The following is an 11,991-nucleotide window of genomic DNA, read 5'->3' on the forward strand; positions in this document are numbered from 1 at the left end:
GAACCAATTTCACTGGAGCATGTAAAGAGCTTAAGATCAATACAGAGAATGTCGAAGATTATTCTGTCAGGAAATACCTTAGTGACCAAGGCTGCACATGGATCTTCAATCCTCCCCACTCTTCGCATATGGGTGGAGCCTGGGAATGCATGATCGGGATTGCTCGACGCATTCTCGACTCCATGCTATGTAATGTCGGGTCCACACGGCTCTCTCACGAGGTCTTAACCACTCTCATGGCCGAGGTCTCAGCCATGATTAATTCAAGACCCCTCATCCCCGTCCCAACCGACCCAGAGTCACCATTCATCTTGACTCCTGCTACACTCCTTACCCAGAAGACAGACGTGCTCACAGCACCTACCGAGGAGGCCAGCACTGCAGACCTCTACAGACGTCAATGGAGACAAGTGCAGAGCTTCGCGAACACGTTTTGGCGTCGCTGGAAAAACCAGTACCTTACGACACTCCAAGTGCACAACAAGTGGCAGTCTAACAGACCAGACATCCAAGAAGGCGACCTCGTCCTACTGAAGGACAACCAAGCCAAACGGAGTGAGTGGCCAATGGGTCGCATCCTCAAGTCGATTCCAAGTGCCGATGGAAAAGTTCGAAAAGTCGAGGTTATGATTGCGAAGCAAGGTGTCGCAAGAACTTTCCTCAGGCCCATAGTCGAGACAGTACTACTTCTCTCTCGCAAAGATATGGACAAATAAGTTGACCCGTCGAAGTTGTTATACATTTGTTTAGATAGGAAATAAATGGTGGTATCTCTTAGATACCAGACGGGGAGTGTTCTGTCTCACGGCAGGAGTTTTGCCGCACGGCAGATGGGGGGGGGGGGGGGTATGTACACAGGAATTTCCTGTTTTTGATGCCAATTTTGGTCACGTGACCAGGAAGCTACGATTTTAGATTTCCACTGAACCACGCGGGCGTCGGCCATTACACAGATAAGTCAAGATGGCGGCACACATCGCGTCTCAGTGAAGCCAGACGCAGTTGTCCATCGTGGGACTTTGAGAAGCATTGTCTGTCAGTTTGTTTATATTCTTATATATTGGCAATGCTGTTGTAATGTTGGAATGACCGTTATAGTGATGTAAATGCCTTTATGGTGCCGTTAAGTTGTTGTGGTAAATACGAGGCCTAGTTAGCAACGAAGCCTGCAACTTTCCTTATTGTGGATGTTACTTGTGATTTAGTAGGTCGAGTCAGACTTGTGCCCAGGTGGCTATGTTGCGATCGTGAGAGCAAAGATGACAAAGTATCTCATCCACAGTTTAGTGTTATGTGTAATGCTGTACATTTGGGGTGCAGTGGGATGAATACACGATGTGCCTTTATGCAACGCACCGGCTTGTGCTCTTGTGTAGTTGTTCAGTGGTAATGTAGGGGCCTGGTCCGTCCAGGATCTATTGTTATCTAATACAATGTTCTGATGCTGTGGTGTTCATTGTGTTGGTGTTTCCGGATTATAACAGATGCTGTATCTGTGTTTTTTCACCAGTTTTACCTTGTTAAAATCAATAAATGACGATTGGAGTCGGACGTTCATCCTGGCTCCGAGGGTTTATTGAACGCAAGGTTATCTACTCGACTAGCGGTGCAACGCAGCGCACAGCGAGGCCGAGATAACGTTGCTGGAAGACAATCAATTCTCGACTGCGGGCGACTGCCGAAAACTCGCGTTTTGTACGGTCCGTGCGAATCCAAATTCCTGCTCCATTTTAAATGCATAGCACCACAAGATTTTGGTGCTTGCAAATTGTCTCAGGTCGTCTCTAATCTGTTTTGAAGATTAGATACAGCAGGCATAAAGGGGGCAAAGCGCAGGAACAAGTGTACGCAATGCAGGACCATATTCATCCTAAGGGTGTGCAAATATCAGCGCGGTGGATTTAACAGGGGAGCGTAAAAAGTCCTAAAGGTTTCGATTTAAAGCTTTCGTGACTGCAGGGATTCATATTCTTGGTTCTTTCGGTAAAGTCACGTAGAAGGGAAATAATACAAATAAAACAATACAATTCTCACGTTTGTTTTGGTTTTCACACCTGATGATGATTGCTTGTGTTGCAATCGAAACATCGTGATAATTTTGTTTTATTTTTATTATTTTATGATTTCCCTTCTACGTGACTTTACCGAAAGAACCTAGAATATGAGTCCTAAAGGTGTTTCCTCGATCGTTCTCACTCCACGGCGCACACCGTGTAGATCCTCACGACCGCACCGAACCAAAACATCCCAACCGAGGGCCCGGGTCGCTAGGTAGGTGGGAATGCGTTGGAGCGGAAAGAGAATACCCAATTACTTACTCATACTCACGCGGCATATAATTATAATTCAACAAGCTCTCCTTTAGAAGTTATGTTTGAAAAGGACTGTGTGCGTGTTAGTGTGCATGCAAGTCTGTGTGGGTGAGAGAGTGTGAATGTGCTTGTGTGTGTGCGTGCGCATGTGTGGGTATGTGCGGGGTGGGTGTATATGTTTGTGCGAGAGACCACGAGTGTGGATGCACGTTTATGCATGCATTTCATACGTCTGTGTATGTGCATTTCCATCTGCGTATGGACAAATGAATACTGGATAGTTGCGTTTGGCTATAATAAAGCAGTAGACTTGGGTGAAAGAAGATAGGATAGACTATTCCTTTGCGGAGACTCACTGGTTGCAGGCCACGGCATACCAGTTGCAAAGCACTGCTTCAGGTATGAACTTCATGTATGTTGAACTTCTTTTGCACCGTACGTTGTCAATCCATGCAAATCGGGAGGTGCGGGGGATGGACAACAGACTAAATGCAAAAAAAAACATTTAGAACATTATTTTTACATTATTACTTAACACTGTTATTGTCTGAACACGCACGTACCTTTTATCGAACGGTCCACGGTCAGTTTTAAATTTAAAATCGATGAAGACCACAACGTATAACCATCTAGAGTGAGATGCCACGTCGCTTGTCAATGAGCAAGTCCATACACGCGTCAGTTGTACGGCCACTTTTGTACCATTTCTCTCCGAGGCAGAGAATGCATCGTTGTTAACCCATACGGTTAACCCCGTTCTTGTACAGGGAAATTGAGTTTTCAGGTCCATACGGCATACAGCCGTTTCAATACGTGCAAAAAAAAGTTTTTTGTCTAGTTGTTTGTTTCTCTCTTGTGATGGGATTTTGTAGGATGAACGTTGAGATTTATAACGGCACGGGGTGACCAATAAGGTCTGAATTGGTCTGTAATAAGGTAGGGCACTGATAAGGGATTGACAGGTATGAGAATGGCCAAGTGGGCTATGAGTATTTATCCCAAAAAATTTACAATGTCCTGTCAAATCAGAACACTTGCCAGCCATGCTATTAATTTTTAACAAATCCTAGAGCTCTTCATTATGAGTATGCGTTTTCCTGTGTCTCTTTAAGTGGGAAATACACGAAAATCCTTTCCCACACTCGATGCACACGTGCGGCCTCTCACCAGTGTGAGTCCGACGATGCGTCTTTAGGTTGGAAAGGTTCGAAAATCCTTTACCGCAAACCTTACAGGCATACGGCCTCACACCTGTGTGCGTCCTCTCGTGTGTCTGCAAGTGGAAAATATGAGAAAATCCCTTTCCACACTTTTCACAGACGTGAGGCCAATGTCCGGTGTGTGTCAAGCGGTGAGTCTTCAAGTTTGAGATCTGAGAAAACTCCTTTCCACACTCCTCGCAGATATACGGCCTTTCCCTTGTGTGCGTTCGTTGATGCATCTTCAGAGTGGAAATTTGCGAGAAGCCTTTGCCGCACTCTTCACAGATGTACGGCCTTTCTCCGGTGTGTATCATCTTGTGCGTTTTGAGGTAAGCAACCTGGGAGAAGCCTTTGCCGCACTCTTCACAGGTGTACGGACGTTCTCCGGTGTGTATCCTCTGATGAGTCTTCAGATGGGAAATGCACGAATATCCTTTTCCGCACTCATCACACACATGTGGCCACTTTCCGCTGTGCGTCATCTGATGTGAAGTCAGCTGGGAGATCTGTGAAAACCCTTTACCACACTGGTTACAAACGTGTGGCCATTTCCCAGTGTGTGTCATCTGATGTATTTTCAGGTGGGAAATATCGGCAAATCCCTTCCCGCACTCGTCACACTTGTACGGTTTTTCCCCGGTGTGCGTCCTCTTATGCTTTTCCAAATGAGAAATGCATGAAAATCCTTTCCCGCACTCTTCACAAACGTACGGCCACTCTCCCGTATGTGTCATCTTGTGGGTGTTGAGTTGCGATATGTGTGGAAAGCCCTTTCCGCACGCGTCACAAACGTGCGGCCACTCTCCCGTGTGCGTTACCTGATGGGTCTTCAGGTTGAAGAGTTTCGAAAATCTTTTTCCACACTCTTTGCAAAAGTACGGTTTTGAATGCGTCATCTGATGCCTCTTCAGTTTAGAAATTAATGCAAAAGCCTTCCCGCATTCCTTACAAGGGAGTAACTTCTCAGAAGATGTTGCTTGTGTTCATTCCATGGAAAAGAAAAATACAAATGGTTAAAATACTCGCACACAGTACTTGCATCTATTATTGTTTAGAAGCAATAAATACATCTGGTACAATATATTGTTTATGAAATTTCAAGCATATTCAAGTATTACACATACAGTACTGTTTATCGGAATTACCAATGTCTAATTTTCCCACATTGCAATCTCAGCAAATTACGTGAAATAGTCAAACAGTACAACATCATTCATATTTTACCCTGCAGATGCCACTGCACAATGTGCTACTTGGCACCAGCGATATGGCACAATAAACTCCCGAGCAAACTTATTGTCACTAATTCTGGGACGTCTCAGGTGTCCCACTGTCAATCAATGTTGCCCGGTGTGCGAATCAGCGCCGCCCGCCCTCGCGTTGGCAGCCACGTGGTGGAGAGTCCGTGCTGTGATGAGCGACCGGGAGACAGACGCGGCTCAGTTTTGGGAGTTGCAAAAGACAACACAGAATACAAACGCAGCCAAGCTATCCGACGGAGCAGGCGAGCAAAAATCTGTGCTGCTTAGAAAATCCGACCTGTGAGGGGAGGCCGGGAGGGCGATTGTCAGAATCAGAATCTTTATTTGTACTGGAGGAATCCGCTGAGCCGTTAAGGTGTTTTTGACAGACGTGCAGTATTGTGGGCAGATATGCCCAAATTTTTTTTCTCAAATAACTCAAACTGATTTGTGCGTATGAAATAAGTATTTATGAAATAAGTTAAACGTACATATATACGAATCAGTCTGGGTTATTCGAGAACATATTTTGGGGCATATACGTCCACAATACTGGACATCTGTGAAAATTGCTGCAGATCAGGTAAAATGTAACTTAATTACAATAAACATCCTAACTAGTGGAGTTTATTGTAAAGAGCACCAAATAATGTATTCAGAAAAGTCACTAAACATTCAGCAGCAGTACTTGACTTTATTTTCAACATCCTCAGATTGGCTCTGTTATTTCCCAATAACTCTTAATGTCAATTTGTTTTTTTTCCTTGCCCCTCCCTTGTGCCCTCCATGTTACAAACGACCTGCTTTTCGATTACTGGACTATTATCCATGCCATATTTAAACCAAAATGACCGTGAAATAATTCTGGCCCATTTCTAACAGCACGATGTCTTGAACATGAACCTATCGCACGTGGTTTGGCTACTAAACTCCGCCCTACACTAACGGTGTCTCTCAGCCCCAAAGCCCAGCCCCATTCTTTCATGAAATCCCAACCTGTCGCCAAAAGCATCTCCAAAATGTAAAACTATTTCCGGAGAGTTTCGTGCATTTGCTTCTTACATGAAAGGAACACTTTAAACGGTCCTCACCATTGTTGTCACCCTTAATTCTGCTTTCTTGTGATTTCAACATCTCTTCAGCTCTCACACTGGAAAGGCCAACGCGACTGCTGCAGAGCTGGTAGGATATTGTTAAATAAAACAAATAAAAACAAAGCATTCAATTAGTGCAGTTTATGTCAAAATAACACAAACGCATGGTAAGGCTCTCTTACATTTCACGACAGTGCTTGATTTAACGTTCAACATTATTTAGTTCTATAGCAGTCTTATTTTAAAGATATTTAGGTTAAAAGATGATAAAAACCCTCCATCAGGAGAACATTTGCAACTTTCAAATCTATTGGCTGCCAAGGTTGTGCTTACAGAGCATAACCCATCATCTGATTTATCTGGAAACTTATTCGTGGGGTCATGATCCCAAGGGGAACAACCACAGGTGACTGAATTGGTTCCTTATTCAACTTGTGCTCATTTTAAAAGACACATTTCAAGAATTTGAAGTTTTCGTGACCGCAAGGATCCATACTCTTTGGTTCTTTCGGTAAAGTCACGTAGGTGAAAATGAAAAAAACTTTGTACATGTTATTTTTTTTACCCTTTTATCTGGCAACAAAACTGACACCTTTTTTACAAGGAGTCATGTTTGCATTGACCACAATACCTGTGGTCAGAATGCAAAAAAAACACAACTCTGAAAATGTAGGCACTGTCCTGAAATTGATTGGTCCACACCCGAGACAGCTTTTCTTAGAGCCTAGTCTCACATGGTGTTGGACCAGATGACGCCAAAAGGCGCACAACTCAAAGACAATGCACCATCAGAGTATGAGAGCTCGGGGTAAGAATTTACACCATTGGAACCTCCTTTGCCAGTAGCAAAATATGATACTTGTTTTTTTACCCTTTTATCTGGCAACAAAACTGACACCTTTTTTTTACAAGGAGTCATGTTTGCACTGAACAAAAAAAGGTGTCAGTTTTGTTGCCAGATAAAAGGGTAAAAAACAATTATCATATTTTGCTACTGGCAAAGGAGGTTCCAATGGTGAACTTTGTATATCTTTTTATTTTATTTTTTTCACATACGTGACTTTACCGAAAGAACCAAAGAGTACATTTGAAGAAGTTGGCAAGTGTAGGATGAACGTCCAATACACTCTCTGCTGGCTTGTACTTAAAACCCACAATCTACAAAACAATCTGGGCCTGATTCATGCAGATATTTTGGGTGTTGTTGTTTTACCAGTTTTTGGCAGAATGATGGCCAGTTTCACGTAATATTGGAAACATTTAGCATTTTATGTATGGCCGATTCCATAAAAAAATCGAAACGTTCAAATACTCGTCAATTGTGGAATGATCCAAAGTGGGCCGGGTAAAGGCTGCACCAACAATTGTGGAAGAGCGATTACTGGAGGCATGGGTAGGTAGTGAGGAATTAATTTTGTGGAATTCCACAAAAGTTTTGAAAATGCAAAAAAAAACATGCGGTAATGTAATGTATGTGTGCCATTTGTTCACATTCTGCAATACTTAACCCACAGGACAACTGCTGAATTCCCACAAAGTGTCACCAATTTGAGGCCAGAGGTATTGGATGTGAACTCACCGGTGCCGTGGACTACCATACGAGGTAGAGCTGCTCTCATCAGCAGGGCAGAGATTGCATTCGGGTCCGTGGTGAAGAGGTCGTGCAATCAAGTCGTCAGACGTGGCGATTCTATGGGATGGCCGGGGGCCTATGACCCCCCTCCCACCTTAATGGACAGCTGTGCTCTTCTGAGGCAGCTCCTTGGGGTGGTTGCGGAGGAACCCGAGTTCATGTTAAAGAGGATAACAGCTACTTGTGCTGTGGACGCCACCACAAAGCCATAGCTTCTTATATTCTCCTGCCAGATCCCGTAGCGGCTGCACGGTTGATACCTGTGACGAGTTGCATAAAACATTAATACTTAAACGTATTTTGGCTAACCATCTAAAAAAGATAGTCACCGCATCGCGCCCGGTCAGATGCGCTTCTGCGGCCGTCTGGAACGCTCTTCCTTCCGCTTTGAGGAAGCCACTGGAAGCTATGCACTTTTAAATGATCTATATTGAAAACGAATTTCTTTAGAACTGCTTTTTGTGTTTAGTTTGTTGTCCTTCCTCCGCACCTCCGATTAGTGTGGTTTGCTACGTACGGTGCGAAAGAAGTTCAACATACACACATACAACACATTGACTTTACATGTTTTACTAAACTGTCTAATAATGACCTTACACGGTCAGCTATCAGTGCCCCACCAATGTTGTTTTTATACATTCAAGTGTGAAAACGGTGCCCAGCCTCATGGTAGGTGATTGCCCTCATGGGCAGGTGGTGTCCTCCTGGTACCCGCCGAATGCTGGCGTCTCCGCTGCTCGTCAGCGAGGACTCTGTGGTGTCGGGGGTTGACCTCCTTACCTGGTGGGCAGCGGCGAGGGGAGGAGGCGAGACCCCAGTCCGTGGCACTTCGCCGTCTTCACTCACAGCCATTGCCTGTGGGAGTAGCAGCAGCAGCAGCTGCAAAGCGGCAATGAGAGAGAGCAGCATCAGGCGAGTTCACAATGCCAGGGAGACCCTGTCCCTTAACATCTCCGGAATCAACACCTCGTATAAGACCCAACCATTGCACCTCCTGGATTTTACATTCCTCCTCCACCTCCTCGAAGACGCTGGTGGTTGTAACCATCAACCTCATCGAAACATCAACAAGAGGCCCCATGCGCATGCCTCCTCGATGAATGGAAAATTAAAACAGACCAGCCACCAGTCGTGTGATTGTGGCGATGAAACCCAAACTATGGACCCACAAAGTAAACCCATGGAGACACAAATACAGGGTGCTTCAAAACTTTAGATTTAAAGCTTTCGTAACTGCAGGGATTTATATTCTTGGTTCTTTCGGTAAAAGAACCAAGAATATGCTTCAAAAATGTTTTAACACTAATGAGAATGTGTAACTATACCACAAGAAATGTGCCTCCGGGCTGTGGAGAACACCTGGAGAAGATTCCAGGCACGTGTTGACACAAATGGCGAACAAGTGGAGACTCTTTGACTTTTTGAAGCTATTAACAAACTTTTGTTAACATAATTTTGTTAGCATGTTACATTATATTATCCATTATTTTCCAATATAAGATGTTCACATTCTTTTGAAGCACCCTGTACATACAGACTCATAGAAACACATAGAGAACCAGAGGTACATTAACGACAAATCCACAAGTCACGCGATTGTGGCAATGCAACCCAAACTATGGATCGCACGGTAAACCCACTGCGGTCTGCGTTCCTTCAACAGAGGAGGAAGAGCAGCGCCACACGAACTCTCTCCTGAAGCCCTCTCGTCGTGGCTAGCAGGCAGACCTCGACACTGGCAGCTCGCTACTGAACAGATCGCCATACGCAAGAAGAGAAGTGTAAACACCAGTACACACCACCACTAAACACGCTACAGTACTACACTCTATTACACTCTCACCCCCTATTGCTGCTCCATTCGCTTTGTCTCGAACACTCTCATGGATGCTCAGATCCTCTCACTAACCTCCTTTCCATAACCCCTCATTGTGACACTCTCTCTCTCACTCTCTCACACTCACTAACACTCTCTCACTAACACTCTCTCACACTCTCTCATGCCCCCTCTCTCTCTCACACTCACTAACACTCTCTCATGCCCTTGCACTCTAACACTCACTAACACTCTCTCACACTCACTAACACTCTCTCACACTCACTAACACACTCTCTCACACTCACTAACACTCTCACACTAACACTCTCTCATGACCCCTCTCTCTCACATCCCTTCTTCTCACCCACGCGCCCAACAACAACCGGCGTTCACCACAGTGACGTCAGCACGGCGCTGGTGCCAGGCTAGGTGCACGCTCCCTCCTCGTGCCCTGACGCACCGCTCTCTCTCACTCTCGTCGTCTCCCCCAAGCACTCACTCAGCCTCTCCCCCCATGCACTCAACAACTCTCTCCCCTCAATCTCACACGCGGCCCCTCTCGCTCACAGCAGCAGCTGCAGCAGGAGGTGGTGGTGATGATGGTGGTGGAGGAGGAGGAGGTTGAGGAGGTGGTTGAGCTTGAGGAGGTTGAGGTGGTGGAGGTGGAAGATGTTGAGGAGGTGGTGGAGGTTGAGGAGCAGCAGCAGGTGGACGAGGTGGAGGTGGACGAGGTTGAGGAGGAGCAGCAGCCGGAGGTTGAGGTTGAGGAGGAGCAGCAGCAGGAGGTTGAGGAGGTGGTGGAGGTTGAGGAGGAGCAGCAGCAGGAGGTTGAGGAGGTGGTGGAGGTGGAGGAGAGAGCCGCGAATCTCACTGCCAGCATCGCGGAGTCCACAGCCCAGGGACCGCGGTGAATCTGACACATGGTTACTATGGTAACAGCCTTAGAGACCACGGACAATAATCGATATTGCCAGGGGTAACCGCCGTTCGGGGACCGTGGTAAATCATCTGTACGGTACTGTAGTTACCGTGGTAACAGACTGACGGACCGTGTTAAATCATCTGTGCAGTACTATAGTTACCGTGGTAACAGACTTAGGGACCGCGGTAAATCATCCTGTACGGTACTGTAGTTACCGTGGTAACAAACTTAGGGACCGTGGTAAATCATCGGTACGGTACTGTAGTTACCGTGGTAACAGACTGAGGGACCGCGATAAATCATCGACAGAGCCAGATGGAAAACAGCATCTTCTGCGCAGGACGCGCCGCCGTTCAAGGGACCGTGGTGAATTAACGTGAACGGCTCGCTGCATTGAAACAGCGTTAGGGGCCGCGGTCCAAGTGGTTTGCAGCCGTCACGAGTTGTGTCCAAGCCTCAAGCGTCGTTGGGAGGCGATGATTTGTAGTGCCACGTGCACGCGGCACCCATAACAACTAAATGTTCACGAATATAATGCGTGGCTGTCAACCCGAACTTATTACAGACCAATTCAGACCTTATTGGTCACCCCGTGTCCCTTATAGATCTCAACGTTCATCCTACAAAGTCGCATCGCAAGGGAGAAACACAAACAAGTAGACAAAAAAAAATTGCTCAATTTCCCTGTAAATCGTATGGGGCCGTCCATAAATGACGTCACGCGATTTTGGACGATTTTTTTTATCCCCCCCCCTTCGTCCCACGACGTCACAAAAAGTCAGACCCCTCCTCAAATATGACGTCACAAAGCTCTGCCCCCTCCCAATAAAACATGCTTCAAATCGCTTTAAACTATTGTCATTGTAGTGTGTATTTAATGTGGCGCTGCACTCTGATGTAGGAGAAAACATTTAAAAGTCTATTTAATTAAGGAGAACGTGTTGTCTATATTTATTTAAAGTTGCGCATTTTGATGTGACGTCACATTTCTCAACTCTCCCCATCGTCACACATCGTCACAAATGTTTGACCCCCCCCCCTAGGTGCGTGACGTCATTTATGGACGGCCCCTATGATATGTTTTTTTTTAGCGACGTGCTTACCCTTCCTATACTTTGTATTGTGTTGTAACTTTCTGACCCGCGCCCCCTGGACATCTGTGACAAAGAGCTTCATAACTCATCGAATTTCTCCAGGCCGAATACAGATTTTGATTCTGAAAACATAAAAACAAAGCCTCCAAATATAACTCTGGGCACAGCCATGACCAAAAATACCACCAACGTTAACACCCAAAACCCCACAAAAAAAATGGGTGTGGACTAAGAACATTTGTGCCTTCTGTGTGAGATCGAGTGCTTGCCCCATGGTACACATGGCTCGGGTGCTCCGGTGTTGCTGTTCCTCCTCAACCTCCACCACCTCCTCAACTTCCTCCTCCACCACCTCCTCAACCTCGTCCACCTCCTCAACCTCTTACTGCTGCTCCACTCTTGAATGAGCTGAAAGCATTTTCATTCATAGAGGACCGCAGAGCTTGGGCACATTACCGGCGTGGTTCCTCCTCGCGCCTCTTGAGTCGTCGTTCTCCACGACGAGCGAGCGGACGCCGTGCGGGAAGCGGCACGCGACAAGTCAAAGTCATTTTTCTCGCAGCCCTTTGTCAAGCCACTGCCAGAAATTAGTCCCAAGCATGCCTCCGTTACGCCTGCGATGGCTGTCACGGTTTTGTTTGTGAGCCGTAACTTCGCCGTGCTCATCAGTTGGG

The 11,991-nt window shown here is 46.0% G+C and overlaps 1 protein-coding gene across 1 annotated transcript; it reads right to left on the bottom strand.

Moving 5' to 3' along the window:
- Positions 1-1,559: 1,559 nt before the first annotated feature.
- Positions 1,560-10,475, bottom strand: LOC144727230 (uncharacterized). Its single transcript, XM_078605902.1, has 5 exons — positions 9,869-10,475; positions 8,263-8,361; positions 7,429-7,742; positions 5,847-5,934; positions 1,560-4,490 (listed from the first exon to the last, which is right to left on the bottom strand). Exons 4-5 carry the CDS (start codon positions 5,887-5,889, stop codon positions 3,379-3,381), a joined length of 1,155 nt encoding a protein of 384 aa, XP_078462028.1. The 5' UTR covers positions 5,890-5,934; positions 7,429-7,742; positions 8,263-8,361; positions 9,869-10,475; the 3' UTR covers positions 1,560-3,378.
- Positions 10,476-11,991: the final 1,516 nt, after the last annotated feature.

The sequence above is a fragment of the Lampetra planeri genome, chromosome 25 (genome assembly GCF_965212315.1).
Source record: "Lampetra planeri chromosome 25, kcLamPlan1.2.h2, whole genome shotgun sequence".
NCBI lineage: Eukaryota > Metazoa > Chordata > Hyperoartia > Petromyzontiformes > Petromyzontidae > Lampetra > Lampetra planeri.